Genomic DNA, 15,123 nt, shown 5'->3' with positions numbered 1-15,123 from the left:
CAAGTCAGAGAACCGACCCGCTGCACGCCACGTTAATGTCACGGCCCGGGCCCTGCTAGGCCTCATCCTCACCGGGTCCGACTTTCGAGGCCCACCTACGGCACGCGCGGGTCCGCCCATCAGTTTCAGCCGGGCTGGAGGCGGTGAGGGCACCTTGGGGACCACCGCTGGCCCCGCCCCACCCGCAGGCCCCGCCCCACCCGCAGGCCCGCCCCTGTCCGCAGGTCCGCCCCTGTCCGCCCGCCCACAGGCCCCGCCCCTAGAGGCCCCGCCCACCTCCTGCTGCCGCGCCGCAGCGAGGCCCCGCCCCACCGCTGGTCCTGACACCGCCCCCCCGGTCGGAAGTAGGCCGTCTCCCTCCCGGTCAACAGGCCAGGGACAGTTCGTTGTCGTGTCTAGGTCAGTCACTCCCTAGGTCCATCATCGGGTGGGCCAAACAGACGGCCGACCAGTCCGGGGTCAGTCCTTACCGGCGCCGGTCTTGGTCGGGCCGCGCGTGGACGCACGCCGGGCGCCACTGAGGCCACGCAGCCCGGGGAGACGCGCGCTCGCCAGCGTGGGGCGAGGGGTCCCCTGGGCGGGGGGTCAGCCCCACTCCTTGGGCCTGTGGGGCGGGTCCTGTCGGGGGCGGGTCCAGTGAGGCGGGTCCGCGCGGGCCGAGGCCGCGGCACCGCCCAGGGAACGTCGGCGCGCTCCGATGACGTCAGGGCGTCCGAGTTCGCCTCTGCGTGTGCGCGCCGCCGCCGGCCGTCCTCCCGGGGCACTCTAGGACCTCCGGCGTGGGGCGCTGGTTCTGCGCCTGCGTGGCCTGCGTCCTGGTGGTCCGCTCTTTGGCGCCGAGCAATCTACACCAGCAAGGGCTGGCTCAGCCAGACTTTCCTTCTCAAATTGAGTAACCCCCGACCTTATTCCCCAAAAGAACCGATCCCCAGGAAGGACAGACAGCCCTGGCAGAGAGCACTCGACCGGGTGGCGCCCATAGGGTGCTGGGCCTTGGGATGGCCATGTGTCCGCCCTGCAGTTCTGTCCCGTTAGGTCACCCGAGTGACCCGGGGGAGCTGGGTGGGCAGCTCCTGTGGGAAAGAGGACATAAGTGGGACAGCACCTCGAGGGCCGCGAGTTCGGGTTGTCACAGGGTCTGGCTGAGACAGTCTAAATGTCAGCTTGTGGAGATTGGTTGAGTAGATTGAATACACGCGAACGGTGACACACAGTGTGCCCCCTAAAGGTTAGCTTCCATACATATCTATTCACGTACGTGTATATTCGTGTATACATATCTATTCTTAGATGAGAAATATAGCAGCTCCCTAATGCATTAGTTTCTTACTGCTACTGTAGTGAGTTGCTACAGACTAGATATTTTACAATTCTGGAGGTCAGAAGTCAGAAATGGGCTTTAGGGGGTTAAAAATCAACGTATCCACAGAATGGTTCCTTCCAGAGGCTCCAGGGGAGAATCTAGTTCTTGGCCTTTTCTAGCTTCTAGAGGCTGATTGTCTCCATCTTCAAAGCGCAGCCACTCCAACCTCTGCTTCCATTGTCACTTCCTCTCTGATTTTGACCCTTTTGCCTCTCTTTTAAGGACCCTCAGGATTACATTGGGCCTATCCAAGTAATCAAGGACAGTACCCCCATCTCAAGATTCTTAACTTTGTCATATCTGCAGAGACCCCTTTGCCATCTATGGTAACTATTGACAGGTTTGGGGATTAGGACGTGGTCATCTTTGGGGGCCATTATTCTGCCTACTATTGCTTATATTCATTTTTATTTTTAAAACTGTGTATTGTGTGTACAGGAGGAGCAGGGGCAGATACACAGATGTCAGATCATTTGTCTCTGGAAGATGGGCATTCTTGGGCCTTTTTTTTTTTATCTCTTCTGGTTTTTCTACAAAAAGCACATACTGCTCCTGTGATAAAAATCATGTTAAAGTTGGTTGGCATGCCAGTGCACCCAGAGGCCTCTTTCTGCCCCCTCCCCTCTCCCTGCTGCATCCTCACCCACCCCAGCCTGCAGGAGTTTCTGCCAGAAACCCAGCACCACGCTCATCCTCCTGCATCAGGGTGGGGGAGAGCTGCGCACTGTCTTCACTCGACAACTTGTCAACTTGCACTTGCTCTGCGGGAGCTCATGGTGTCGGGCGGGGGTGGGTGTCTGTGCCTTGGGGGCCCAAACCTGCGAAGCCACTGGTCTCTCCAGGACCCCTGGCCCCACGTTGGTGGCCCTGACCCCTTACAAACTACACAAGCAAGGACTGGCCCCGCCTGATATTCTCCCCAAGTTGAGTAACCCTTCCTTTATTCCCACAACGAACCAGCCCCCAGGCAACTGGTCAGCTCCCTGAGGTTCCTTTGTTAAATTTAGAGATCTTGGTTGGTTTCAATAACTGACCATCTGGGCCACATGTGCTTTTCTCTTCTGCTGCTGTAAATTCCAGCTCTGATGTTTTTTTGTTTTTTTTTTTTTGCTGTACGCGGGACTCTCACTGTTGTGGCCTCTCCTGTTGCGGAGCACAGGCTCCGGACGCGCAGGCTCAGCGGCCATGGCTCACGGGCCTAGCTGTTCTGCGGTGTGTGGGATCTTCCCGGACCGGGGCATGAACCCGTGTCCCCTGCATCGGCAGGCGGACTCCCAACCACTGCACCACCAGGGAAGCCCCAGCTCTGATGTTTTAAGTTTACCAATAGTGAGCCTGCGAAACCCTAGGCCGCCAACCTTGACTCCAGTTAAAGCAGAACCCTAGCCGCCTGCCCCCAACCCCCCGCCCCCTCCCCACCTCGCTCTGTGGCCCCAGGTATGCCATGTGCATTCCAACACATGTGAGTAATAAACCTTTTTTATTTCCCAAAGCTTCCTAATGGTCTTTGTTGAAGGCTGCCTTGCAATCACAAGGGCAAGTCCAGCCACGACACTGGTTATGGCTAGGCCAAGAGGGGGGCAAAACAGGTGTGTTATGAAGCCTTTAACCATCTTCCTACTGGTAGACATTTAGATTGTTTCCAGGTTTGGACAGTTGAAAAATGCTGCAAAAAGACATTTTGAACATGTCTCCTAAGCTCATGCATGAATATTCCTCTTGATCGATACACAGAAATGCAGGGGTGTGTAGTGTTTTACATAAGCCAGATGCCACGCTTGTTACCCGAAAGACGTTTCGCCTTGTGGTGAGTGTTGAGCCAAAAGACACAGCCAAGCCACAGATCCGGAAAGGAAGGGTTTATTTCTGGCTGCAAGTAAGGGGAACACTGGGGATCTTCTCCAAAGCAGTGTCTCCCCGCAGAGTCCTGGGTTCATTTGATTGAAGTCAGGAGGGTCAGAAAAGGTCATCTTCACCCCTTAGATTCCGGTAGGTCTGGTGGTTGCGGCTTCAGGCTAATCGTCACCATTGAAACAGAACCGGGAGTCTTTACAACTGGAACATTATTTTTGCTGTTGTTACTTCTCTTGTCTGATTACAGTCGTTTGTTTCTGCGTTCTTTTGTTCCCTTAAGATCATCAATTACTGAGACCTGTTCAAGGGCAAAGCATTGTGGCCCAGCTTAGATCACAAAACGGCTTAGGCCAAAAAATGGCTTCTGTTAAGAAAGCCATGCCTGGTTCTCTCTCCCAGGAAACCTACCGTATCTGCTTACACACTGACGCATTTCATCACAGCCAAGACAGATAGTTTCCATCTTTTCCTGTGTGGCAGCAAAAAGAAGTGTCTCAGATATTCGATTTCTGTGCTTTGGGAAACTCCCACGTCCTGCCTGCTGGTGGGAGGGCGCAGAGAAAGCCCCGACGGCCTCTGTCTCCTTGGGGGTGGTCGGGGCTCCCCGCGCCTGCGCCCGCATCTCCGCCTGACGCCCCCTCCCCGCAAGGTGGCCTGCCCCCGTTCTGGGCGACAAAGTGGAAAATCAAACTGGGACGTCAACTTTTACCCCAGAGTTCAGCGGAAAGCGGCGAAGGCTTAGCTGTGGGCGCTGGCTCGGCGCGCGTCTCAGAAAAAGACCCGGGGCCAAGCCGGGGAGGGATGGAGGGATGTCGGGCGGGCCCTTCCCAGGGTCTAGTGTCCTCCAGCCGGGGTTCGGTGGGCGAGGGCGACCTGGCGCGGGGCTCTGGGCCCGCCCGGCCCCCACTCTCCAAGGCCCCGCCCCAAGACGTGACCCCACCCCCTGCCCGGGCGGAAGACGCAGCTCTGCTCTCTGGTCTACGGTGGAGGCCCAAGAGGTGAGGTCCGGGGTCGGGACAGAGCGGTAGCGGGCCGGCGAGGGGGGCGCGGCGTTTTGGGGGTCCCCCAGCCGCTGACCGCGTGGCGGACGGTCCCCGGACCCGAGAAAGTGCGGGGCCGGGGGCGCGGGGAGCCCTCTCCGCGCTTCTGAGCGGCCCGCCTCTCCCTGGAGAGGCCCCGGCCCGACCCCGCGCTGACCTCCGACCCCTGGACACATGCGGAGCCTCGGGCGGGCGTGGAGGGCGGCGGCGGCGGCGGGCTGCTCCGCGCGGACCCCGGCGCGCCCCTGCCTCCCGCCACCCCCCGCGCCTCGCAGAGGTAACCAAGCTGCGCCGGTAGCGGGGGGCGGGCCGCGGGCACCGCTCCAGGGAAGGCCCGGGCCGGATGCTGAGGCGGAGAAGACACAACTCCTGGCTTCCGGCGCGGTCTTGCGCAGCGCCCTGTCCCCGCACTTGGAAGCATTAATTAGGGGCCGTTCTTGAGATCCTGGATCCGCAACTTGGGGCCTGGGGAGCAGCCCAGCTGGTGGGGGTCCTGATTGCCAGGGAGGCCGTGGGCCGGACATGTGCTTGTTCCTGTCCAGATCAGGCACCGTAACTGGGGGCTTGTGAGGAAGGCTGTACACGCGGCATCTTTGCGGGATGTTAACACTTTTACATGGGTTCTCAAAGGGATCCGTGTCCTCTGGAGGCTAAGACGCCCACAGGCCAACCAAAGGGATACTCTGGGTCTAGTCAAGTCTGGGGGCTTGGGGGGCGCAGCTGCCGGGTATCAGTTTCCTACTCTGGAGAGGCGAGTCCCCTAATGTCACACTGGATTCTGGGAGGGAGCAGCCGGGGGGAGCGGTGTCGGGGCTGGAGATCCTCAGGGGCCCCTCCCCCTGATCCCTCTCTCGCGATGACTGAGGGTTCTGAGTCAGGGTTTGGGTGGCCACACCCTGGGCTGGGGGTGGGTGGCAGGCCTGGTTTTGCTCACGTGCTCTGGCCAGTGGGCTGGGCGGTCTCTCCCTGGGATGGCCCTTCCCTGGGATGGTACGGGAAGTGGCCAGTTACCCGTGCCCTCGCCTCAGTTTCTTAGTAGGCCTCTCTGCTGGGACATGAACACGCGAATCCGAATCTTACCTGATCATTGGCACCAGGGGCCTCCCAGGAGGAATGTACCTAGAGCCTTTGCCTGGGCTGGCCCTCCTCCCCGCTGTGGGCTTGAACCAGCCGGGGCCCGGCAGGGGGCATGCCCTCTTCAGCAAGGCCGGGGCTGTGCCAGGCACGGACACAAACATGAGTGAAGCATTGTTCTCAGGAATCTGGGGGTTTCGGGGAACCGGGAACCTCACATGGGTCTGAGTCATCCTGTCTCCAGAGACCTGGAAAGGCATGGCTTCCAGGCGTGGGTGTTTACTGAACTTCCTGTTGCTCTTGACTGAAAGCCCGCTCCCTGCCCCACTCCCGGGCACCCCCCAGCTCACGGCTGCCGCTGGGTTCCTCTCCTGCTGGCCCCCCTTCAGGGCCACAGTCGGCACCCGCCCGGGGCTCTGGTTACTCATTTGTTCAGGCGCTGTGTGTGGCCCTGGTGAGGCTTCAGGGCCTGTGACCTCCCATCCCAGACCTGCTGGCCAGAGGCCTCCCTCTTTTCTCAGCCTGCTTGGTGGACTGGCTTCTTTGTGGGCTGGTCCCTGGGCTGAGCCGGGGTTGGGCAGAGGACGTGCCCTGTCCAGAGTCCCAGGCCCAGAAGGGGCTCATGGAAACAGGCGCCCCGGGCGGCCACCCATGAAGGCACCATCCCGCGCGCAGGTCGCTGGACCTGGGGTCCCCGCCCCGCCTTCTCTGTCCTGGCCAGGGCGCTTGTGGCTGGTACCCCTCAGGAACTGCCGGCTGACCACCTGACAGGGCTGCTTCAGGGCAGTGAGGCCTCAGGTGCTGGCATCCTGGGTGCGTCTGGCTTTGTGGATGCCGGCCAGGTGGGGCTGTGCGCTGCCTTCCTGTTCTCGGAGGGGAGAAGTCACAGATTGGGGCCCCTGCGCCCTCCTGGCTGGGGTCTGCACACTGTCCGGGCCCACAGGCGCCACCTCTCCCTGCCCCCCGCCACCTGTCCTTGCTGGCAAGGCAGAGGCAGGGCTTCGGGCGGTGAGCGTCGGTCTCCCCTTCCTCGGGTGGGAGGTGCCCAGGAGGCTGGGGGGTGAGAGCGGCCTCTGTCCCCGCAGCCACGTCCCCCAGCTCTGCGGTCCGTGGCAGTCTTTGCCCGGGAGCCCTCTCCCATTTCTGCTTCTGGAGGCTGACGTGGATAAAGGTGCTGAAGAAGGGAAACAAAGCAGGCGGTGAGGCTGTGGCTTCTCCTGGAATGTCCCCTGGGGTCCTGTTTGGACGTCTTCCGTCCACTGGATCTCTGGCCTGTCAGACCTTGAGAGTTTGGCTGAAATCCTCTCCTTCTCCCCTGCCTGTGTCTAGGCAACACCTCGCCTCCCACCATGAAGCTCGACATCCAGTGTGAGCAGCTGAGTGATGCCCGGTGGACAGAGCTCCTGCCTCTGATCCAGCAGTACGAGGTGGTCAGGTAGGACCAGCCGTGCCTGCGTCCCCGGGGTCATCACCCCGCAGGGGGTGAGGGGTGCTCCCAGGTCACTTCATTTACAGAAGCGTGATGTAAATTTTGTATGATTTTCACGTGGCATAAAATGTGACTCCTTTTGTATTTTGTTCCAACCGTTTGAATGTAAACCCATTCTGGCCCAGGCCTGGTGGGCAGAGCAACCTGGCCCAGGGTCTCCTCCGCTCGTCCCCTTCCCCTGGAAATGCAGTCGCCACAGCCAGCTCTTGTGGGCACTGCCTGTCCTCTGCCCCTGCCGGGCTGCGGGCTGGGAATCCAAGTCCAGGCTGACTTCTGCTGTTGAGGCCCTCAAACCCGCAGGTTCCTCAGGGCTCACGAGCAAGAGATGAGTGCCTGCCTGCTTATCTTTTTTTTTTTTGGATTTAAAAATATTTTATTTTTGAATAGGTAAGACATATGGTACAAAATCAAAAAGACACAAAAGGGAATACAGTGAAAAGTCTTACTCCTGTGCCCAGTCCACTCTGTTGCCCTCTGCATCAACTACCCTTGTTTCTAAGAATTTAGCCCCCAGGTATAATTCCGTAGATATAATGTGAAATAACATATGCACAAGGATGTTCATTACAGCATTATTTTTAATAGCAAAAGATAGGAAACAATGGAAATATCCATTAATAGGGGACTGATTAAATCAGTTATGATATATCTGTTCAGTGGAGAAGTATACGGTTATAAAATAGCATGAGACAGCCCTTGATGTGCAAGTGTGTATTAAGTAAAAAAAGTGCAGAACAGCATGCACAGTATGCCATTTGTGTTTCTAATACAAGGAAGCATGTGTATACGCGTGAGTATCTTGGGAAGGGCCAGCAGGAAGGCGAGGGCTGGGAGGAAGAGCAGTGGGAACAGCGTTTAAGAAGGTGCAGTGCCCGAAGGGTACACTGAGGAATGGTGAGCTCTCCGAAGTACGGCGTGTGCGGCGGAGCGGCAAGGGCGAGGCTAGCAGATTTCCACTTCTTTTCCCCTCGGTTTTAGACAAATAGCAGTAGCAGCGTAGGCTTCACTTTGTTGTATAACCTTCCTTTTTCCCTTAATCTATTTTGGAAATCTTACCCAGGCATTTAGAGCCACTTTTTTTTCTTATTAGGGCTCCAAAGCAATTAATTGCTTCTAACCTTTTGTTATTATAAACAACGCTATGATAAATAGCTTCTTACATGTGTCATTTTACTTTTTTTTTAACACCTTCATTGGAGTATAATTGCTTTACAGTTTCTGCTTTATAACAAAGTGAATCAGTTGTACATATACATATGTTCCCGTATCTCTTCCCTCTTGCGTCTCCCTCCCTCCCACCCTCCCTATCCCACCCCTCTGGGTGGTCACAAAGCACCGAGCTGATCTCCCTGTGCTATGCGGCTGCTTCCCACTAGCTATCGGTTTTACGTTTGGTAGTGTATATATGTCCGTGCCACTCTCTCACTTTGTCACAGCTTACCCTTCCCCTCCCTGTGTCCTCAAGTCCCTGCTTATCTTTCTTCTTTTGAACTTACTTGAAATAGTTTTATGGAATAGTTTTATGGAAGGTTTATGGAAGAGTCACAAAGACAGTGCAGGGTCCCCCGTGCCCCGTCGCCTGGGGCGCTGGTCAAAGCGAAGAGCCCGACACGGCCGCCTTGACTCACGTCACCGGCTTTTCCGTGCGTGTCCTCTCCTGTTCCCGGCTCGTGCGGGACCCGCCACGGCATCATCGCCACGTCTCCACGGCCCCTCCTGTCTGTGATGGTCCCTCCGTCCCGCCTTGTCCTTGGCCGCCTGCCTCTGGGGTCCGCTCACTCGGGCTCAGGTGAAAGGGCCTCTGGCGTCTTCTCAGGGTCGAGTCACACGTTTTGGCCACAGACAACACAGAAATGACGTTGTGTCCTGCCTGGCGTATCGTATCGTGGGAGGTGTTGTCACAGCGGTGCCATGTGGTCACCCCTAATGGTCGCCGTGACCACCTGATGCGGGTGCCTGCCACTTCTCGGCGTGACACCCCTTCAGACTCTGCTCACGTCCTGTTTCTGCTCGGACTTTTTGCCTGTTGATCGTCGCAGCTGTTGGTGGGTTTTTGGCCTGAAGTGTTCCTGGGACTCTGCCTCACTGGGGTTTTTAATTTTTTCATTCCTTCCACATTTATCACTTGTCATTCTCTGAGGAAGAGCTGGCTTTCCTTCCACCTGTATTGACTCAGTGGTTCACTTAATCGGTGGACGTGATCCTGGGTCAGGGTTTGGCACGTTCCACGCTGGCCTCTCCGAGCCTCTTCAGCCGGGCTCTGCCCTCGAGCTGCCGCCTCCAGGTTTGGTTTCTCTCCTGGGGGTGGAGGGGCACTTGTGCCCCCTGACCGTGTCCCGGGGAAGATGCGGAGATACGCGTCCATATAGGTGCCAGTATCTTAACAGTTTTTACGAGACGATCCACGCGCTTTTTCTCTTTCATTATAAGATGTGTTGGTTGTGACCCACCTCGTCGAGTTCTTGGCCCAAGAATGGGTCACAACCTGCTGTGTGAAGTGACTGAGTGTCTGTCTGCAGGCTGGACGACTGTGGCCTCACGGAGGTGCGGTGCAAGGACATCGGTTCCGCGCTCCGGGCCAACCCCTCCCTGACGGAGCTCAGCCTCCGCACCAATGAGCTGGGCGACGGCGGCGTGCACCTGGTGCTCCAGGGCCTGCAGAGCCCCACCTGCAAGATCCAGAAGCTCAGGTGAGCCATGCCGGTCACTCCTGGGCTCTGGGCCCTGAGGCACACCTGAGCCCTCTCGCGGCCCCCACCCCGCATCTCCTCCTGCAAGGCCGGCTGCCTGGCCTCCCCCGTGGGGACGTGTGTGGTGGCGGCAGTTCTGTGTCCGCCTTGCTTGGGCTCCGGCAGATGGAGGGTGGCTCGTCTTGCGTGGGAGCCGCAGCCGGCTCGTGGGGCCCGCTGACGGCCACGTGTGTCCAGCCTCCAGAACTGCTGCCTGACGGAGGCCGGCTGCGGGGTCCTGCCCGGCGTGCTGCGCTCCCTGTCCACCCTGCGGGAGCTGAACCTCAGCGACAACCCGCTGGGTGACGCCGGCCTGCAGCTGCTCTGCGAGGGGCTCCTGGACCCGCAGTGCCACCTGGAGAAGCTGCAGTGAGTGTGCACCCCACCCGGGGCCCTGAGGTGCCCGCACCCACCCGTCCCCTGGGTTTCGGCTGTCTGCCCTGCGCAAGCCCCCTCCCCAGCTCATCGGCTGCAGGGAGCTTCGAGGAGGGGCTCTTCCCTGAGGCTGGGGTTGTGGCCTCTGAAAGCAGCTGGCAGCTGGCCTGTGACCCCGAGTGAGCACACAGACGGGGTCAGCCACAGAGGGAGGAAGCCAAGCCGGAAAGCCCCAGCTCGGGCTGGGTGTCTTTCTCCTGGGTCTCTGGGCACCCGCCACCCAGGGAGATGGCCCCTCGGCCACTGCCGTGCTGTCACCGCCAGGCAGCCGTCCGGTCTCCGCAGGCCTCACGGCTGGGGTGGGAAAGGAGACCCAGACCGGTGCCCCCTGGGCCAAGCCGCATTCCTGCGGCCGAGGGGCTGACTGCCCGCCCGCCCCCAGGCTGGAGTACTGCAACCTGACGGCCGCGGCCTGTGAGCCCCTGGCCGCGGTGCTCAGGGCCACACGGGACCTGAAGGAGCTCATGGTGAGCAATAATGACCTGGGCGAGGCTGGCATCCGGGAGCTGTGCCGGGGCCTGGCGGACTCCGCCTGCCAGTTGGAGGCACTCAAGTAAGCTCCGGGCTGGGGCTGGGGGGCAGGGCGGGGGCTGGGGGGGGCGCCCCAGCTCCTAGCGCCTCTCGTGCCCCCAGGCTGGAGAACTGCGGCCTCACGCCGGCCAACTGTAAGGACCTGTGTGGGATCGTGGCCTCCCAGGCCTCGCTGAACGAGCTGGACCTGGGCAGCAACCCGCTGGGCGATGCAGGCATCGCGGAGCTGTGCCCTGGGCTGCTGAGCCCCGGCTCCCAGCTCAAGACCCTCTGGTGAGCTGGCCTCCGGCTGGGCAGACAAAAACTTGGGGGTGGCAGGACGCATTGGGAGCCTCTCTGTGCTGACGGGGGACTCACCTCTGTAGGCTCTGGGAGTGTGACATCACCGCCAGTGGCTGCAGAGACCTCTGCCGCATCCTCCAGGCCAAGGAGACCCTGAAGGAGCTGAGTCTGGCGGGCAACAGTCTGGGTGACGAGAGCGCCCGGCTGCTGTGCGACAGCCTGCTGCAGCCGGGCTGCCAGCTGGAGTCCCTGTGGTGAGGGGGCCGCGTGGCACCAGGGGATGGGAGGGCCCATGCAGAGGATCCTGGGTGGCCCGGGGGGGCCAGCGCCGGGGGCTGGCGAGGTGCAGGTGCCCTCGGGGGGCGGGGGGGGTGTGCGCCGAGGTGGAGCCACTGAAGACAGGCAGAGACTCGGTGGCGGGGGCGGGGCGCTGGCGCTCAGATCCCCAGGGCCCTCCCGGGGCACCCCAGTGGCGTGGGCCACGGTGGCCCCAGTCCCCGTCTGCCGCCCGCAGGGTGAAGTCCTGCAGCCTCACGGCCGCCTGCTGCCACCACTTCGGCTCGATGCTGACCCAGAACAAGCGTCTCCTGGAGCTGCAGCTGAGCAACAACCAGCTGGGCGACTCGGGCGTCCAAGCCCTGTGCCAGGCCCTGTGCCAGCCCGGCGCCACACTGAGGGTGCTCTGGTGAGCCTGCTCGGGGGGCGCCCCGTCCGCCCGGGCTGAGGGTGGGGACAGCTAAGACTCAAACCCGCCCCCTCGCGCTCCATGATCAGGGCCTGGGCCCTGGTTGCACAGCCACCTGGGGGCGCACCCTCCACCTGACCTCGGCCCTGCCCTCCGCCCAGGCTGGGGGACTGTGACATGACAGACGGCGCCTGTGGAGGCCTGGCCTCGCTCCTGCTGACCAATCGCAGCCTGCGCGAGCTGGACCTGAGCAACAACGGCCTGGGTGACGCCGGCGTCCTGCAGCTGCTGGGCAGCCTGGAGCAGCCCGGCTGCGCCCTGGAGCAGCTGGTGTGAGTGGCCCTGGGGTGCGGGGGACAGGCGAGGCACACGGGGCGGGGTGGGGGGTGTTGCTGCTACCTCACCCCCTCCCTCCCTGCAGCCTGTACGACATCTACTGGACGGAGGTGGTGGAGGAGCGCCTGCGGGCCCTGGAGGGGAGCAAGCCCGGCCTGCGGATCATCTTCTGACGCCCCTCCCCAGACGGCCCTCCTCCCACGAGGAGTCCTGGCTTTAACCGAGAGAAGAGCTTAAATCAGCTTATTTTTGGGAGAGCATTTTAGGCACTTTATTAAAACGCTTTTCTGGCAGGAGGGGTCTTTGTCTGTTCTCGTGGTCCCCACGAGGCTCTGGTGTCAAGGGGGTGATGTTTTCGTGAGCACCACAGACGTAGCAGCCTTAGGCAAGTCAAGTCAGGGGTCCGGGCCTGGTGGCGGCTGCGCCCAGCGGGGTCCTCCGTGGGGGTCCGGTCTGAGCTCCCCAGGTGCTGGCGGGGTCCTGCTCCTTGCGGCCTCGTAGGCCACCCCGTCCTACAGGCCTTCCCTGCCTCGGGTCTGTGAGGACGGCATCCCGCCTGCACTAAGGGGCACCAGAACGTGGGCCCTGGCCTCGGGGCCTGGCTCACCTTGGCCAGCAGCGTTGGTCATTGGCTGGCAGCGTGCTCGGACCTCCTGTGTGTGGGCCGGAAAGCCCGGCTGGGAGCTGCTCCCAGGGCCTGGCCGAGCCTGCCGACGGCTGGCTCCCGAGTGCTCTCCTGGTGGAGGCTGGAGCCCTGTGGACGTAAGGGCAGGGTCTGCTCCGTCTCACTGGCCTCGTCTGGCCGTGGGCGGACAGCGTAGGGGTGACCTGTCCTGAGCAGCACGATCAAGGTGTGACACTGGGCAGCTTTCAGAGGGTCGGCGCCTGGGCAGTAACTTCCTGCCATCACGACGAAGCCCTGAAGGTACCCAGGGCCCCCAGAAGAGAGCAGGATTTGTGGAGGACTGGGTGGACCCGGGAGACGCTCCAGGGGAACCTGCACCCACCGTGGGCCAGAAACCGCTCCTGGGGGCCACGCCTGGGACCAGTGAGCAACACGGGCCTCCAGCCCTGCAGGGAGAGCACAGGCCACAGGAATGAGGTAATCTGGGACCAGAGCGACTGAACCCTGTGACGCCGAGAACCCCGGGTGGAGGTGGGCAGACAGGACGCTTGGTGTCTCCGCAGTGTTGGGACAGGCGTCGGCCCTAAACCCAGATCAAAGGTGACACTCGGACAGCAGCAGGTGGGGTGGGGCACACTGAGGCCCCGGGTCACACCCCTGACGTGAGGAAGCCCACGGAAGCCAGAGGCTGAGAAACTCAGCTCAACAGCACAACGCAAGAGCAGAGGGTGGGGTGGGGGCACAGGCACGCCGCTGTCCGTCCTCACAACCGCCGCCCTAGGTTTGAAATTCTCCCTAGAAATAGTTGCGGGAAAATAAACTAAGGAAACAAGTCCACCACCAAGGCCCTGGCGCTCTGAGAGGCCCTGCCCTTGGGAAGGTCGGGAGTGTCACCCTTGCTCGGAAATCAGGGCGCTTCCCTTCGCCGGTGCGTGTGAAGCCTGAAGACAGTGTGCCGTCACCCACACCCCGCCCAGAACTAGCTCCCTGGGACCGGCCCGAGGGGCGGATGCAGCAGGAGGCGCGGGGTGCCGGCGACCCTCGTGCCCTCTGGTCGTCTGCCAGGATAGGTGTCCAGCCCAAGTGGCTCCCAGCTGCCCTCTGGGCGGCACAGGGTGGGGCAGGGGCGAGGGGCAGCGAGGAGCTGCGGAGCTGCAGGCCGTCACCGTGGCTTTTATTTGTTCTGTTTGCTCGTGGGGGTGACCTCAACCCTGGGCCACAGAGACCCTCCCTCACGACCCACCCTCCTGACGGCGGGCACCAGGCCTTGGAGTCTCTGAGTCGATGTGCGGGCAGCCCTGTGCACGCACCTCCAGGTTGGAGGGTCAGATGGAAGCTCCCGAGGAAGCGGATCTGCCCTTTCCCAGCCACGCCAGGGCGTCCCTGGACGACTGTCCTTCACACGTGCCGCCAGAAGGTCGTGGGGGACCGGCGGGGCCCAGGGAGCGGAGAGGGGCACCGAGACGCTGCTGCCTGGGCTGGGCCGTCTGGGCACCAAGGCTCGGGGTGGCCAAGGCGGCGGGCTGACTGCACAGAAGGGGGACCAGCCGGCCCAGGGCGAGCCCCAGGGCCTCAGGAGCACACATGCACACACACACGCACCCACACGTGTGCACACACCACACACACGCGCGCGCCCCACCCCACCGTGCACGCGGGAGAAAAGGGAGATAGAACCTTGAGGGCTGAGGCCTGCTGGAGGGCTCCTGGCGGGAACCGCAGAGGGCGGAGGGCGCCGGGCCTGGGCTCTGCAGGCCCAGCCACAGCGTCAGTGCGGTGCTGGCACCCCCTCCCTCTCGGCCTCCTCGGGCCCCGAGGGGTCGTCGGGCCCTGGTGGGCGCCCGTCCACGCTGCCGTCCGCCCTGCCCTGGTCGTCCCTGCCCTGCTGCTTCTGCCGCCGTGTCTCCTTGTACCTCAGGGTGATGTCCCTGGGGACAGCGGGGGCTGCGTCACCACTGGCTGGCCCACGGAGGTCCCTGGACACTGCCCCGCAGGGGAGCTCAGAGCCTGGGGTGGGGAGGCAGGACCACCGGGGCCACGGCGCTCACCGCAGGAAGAAGCGCCAGACGGTCCAGGTGAGGGCGAGCACGGAGCCGAGCGTCCAGCACTGGGCGATGTAGAAGGGCAGGGACAGCGTGAGCGTGTGCGGGTCGTACTTCACCACGATGAGCAGCTCCGTGACGGTGATGGCCGCCACCAGCCAGGCCTGCTGGCCCAGCTTCTTGTGGAGCTTCCTGCAGAGGGAGGCGGGTGCAGGGGTGAGGCTCGAGAGCGCCCCGCCCCCGCGCCCCCCCCCCACGGCCCAGGCCCCACCCTGGCCCTCACGGGTCGTCCATGAAGTCGTAGATCTCCCGCATGGCCACGCCGCCCACGTTGACAAAGAAGACTAGCCGCAGGAGGACCAGGTAGTGCTCGGGGGGCATCCACAGCACAAACTTCAGGTAGAAGGTGTTCAGCTCTGCCAAGAGAAACTGGGGGCAGAGGAGGGTGGAGGGCGCCCGCGGCGGGGAGGGCAGGGGCATGCAGGAGGCCACAGGCCTTACCACCAGGATGATGCCGCACACGGCCAGCCAGCGGCGCAGGCTGGAGGCTGGCTTCCACTCGAAGCGGACCCAGCTGTAGGGCGTGAACTGGAAGACGATCCTCTTCATTTTGCCCCTGGAACCGCGGCCCGTCAGCC

The 15,123-nt window shown here is 61.9% G+C and overlaps 2 protein-coding genes and 1 long non-coding RNA gene across 21 annotated transcripts in view; 1 reads left to right on the top strand and 2 right to left on the bottom strand.

Moving 5' to 3' along the window:
* Positions 1 to 271: 271 nt before the first annotated feature.
* RNH1 (ribonuclease/angiogenin inhibitor 1) lies at positions 272 to 12,111 on the top strand. Of its 7 annotated transcripts, none has more exons than XM_067747736.1 (11): positions 4,019 to 4,215; positions 6,417 to 6,502; positions 6,661 to 6,766; positions 9,340 to 9,510; positions 9,748 to 9,918; positions 10,367 to 10,537; positions 10,618 to 10,788; positions 10,881 to 11,051; positions 11,312 to 11,482; positions 11,644 to 11,814; positions 11,904 to 12,111. In XM_067747736.1, exons 1-11 carry the CDS (start codon positions 4,019 to 4,021, stop codon positions 11,989 to 11,991), a joined length of 1,674 nt encoding a protein of 557 aa, XP_067603837.1. In that variant the 3' UTR covers positions 11,992 to 12,111. The 7 variants fall into 7 exon arrangements, with proteins under 7 accessions (XP_067603843.1, XP_067603837.1, XP_067603841.1 ...); XM_067747741.1 differs by having other exon boundaries at positions 4,199 to 4,215; positions 6,417 to 6,530; XM_067747738.1 differs by lacking the exon at positions 4,019 to 4,215 and adding an exon at positions 4,417 to 4,534 and having other exon boundaries at positions 6,417 to 6,530.
* LOC137229786 (uncharacterized) lies at positions 3,208 to 5,479 on the bottom strand. Of its 3 annotated transcripts, none has more exons than XR_010945843.1 (3): positions 5,338 to 5,479; positions 3,626 to 3,686; positions 3,208 to 3,515 (listed from the first exon to the last, which is right to left on the bottom strand). It is a non-coding gene; the product is annotated as an uncharacterized lncRNA (long non-coding RNA). The 3 variants fall into 3 exon arrangements; XR_010945841.1 differs by lacking the exon at positions 5,338 to 5,479 and adding an exon at positions 3,927 to 4,065; XR_010945842.1 differs by having other exon boundaries at positions 3,208 to 3,686.
* The window catches only part of PTDSS2 (phosphatidylserine synthase 2), a 29,731-nt gene continuing 26,669 nt past the window's right edge, over positions 12,062 to 15,123 (bottom strand). For 5 of the 11 annotated variants that reach the window (XM_067747733.1, XM_067747725.1, XM_067747734.1 and 2 more), the window contains 4 exons: positions 14,987 to 15,101; positions 14,769 to 14,914; positions 14,492 to 14,677; positions 12,429 to 13,238 (listed from right to left, as the gene is read on the bottom strand). In XM_067747733.1, coding sequence (XP_067603834.1) covers positions 12,725 to 13,238; positions 14,492 to 14,677; positions 14,769 to 14,914; positions 14,987 to 15,101 — 961 coding nt within the window. In that variant the 3' untranslated portion in view covers positions 12,429 to 12,724. Of the gene's footprint in view, positions 13,239 to 13,596; positions 14,372 to 14,491; positions 14,678 to 14,768; positions 15,102 to 15,123 lie in introns of those variants that run through there. The other 6 variants (XM_067747729.1, XM_067747730.1, XR_010945838.1 and 3 more) reach the window with 6 other exon arrangements.

The sequence above is a fragment of the Pseudorca crassidens genome, chromosome 9, assembly GCF_039906515.1.
Source record: "Pseudorca crassidens isolate mPseCra1 chromosome 9, mPseCra1.hap1, whole genome shotgun sequence".
NCBI classification, from domain to species: Eukaryota; Metazoa; Chordata; class Mammalia; order Artiodactyla; family Delphinidae; genus Pseudorca; species Pseudorca crassidens.
Note: the sequence above shows the minus strand (reverse complement) of the source record. Positions and strands in the feature narration are given on the sequence as shown.

What these genes read in the sequence shown, in the direction of transcription:
- RNH1 (XM_067747735.1), top strand. Translation starts at nt 5,590, where the DNA reads ATGGCTTCCAGGCGTGGGTGTTTACTGAACTTCCTGTTGCTCTTGACT. An exon ending in AGGCGCTGTGTGTGGCCCTG is followed by an intron (nt 5,786 to 6,416) that starts GTGAGGCTTCAG and finishes CTGTCCCCGCAG; the next exon opens with CCACGTCCCCCAGCTCTGCG. An exon ending in GAAGGGAAACAAAGCAGGCG is followed by an intron (nt 6,531 to 6,660) that starts GTGAGGCTGTGG and finishes GCCTGTGTCTAG; the next exon opens with GCAACACCTCGCCTCCCACC.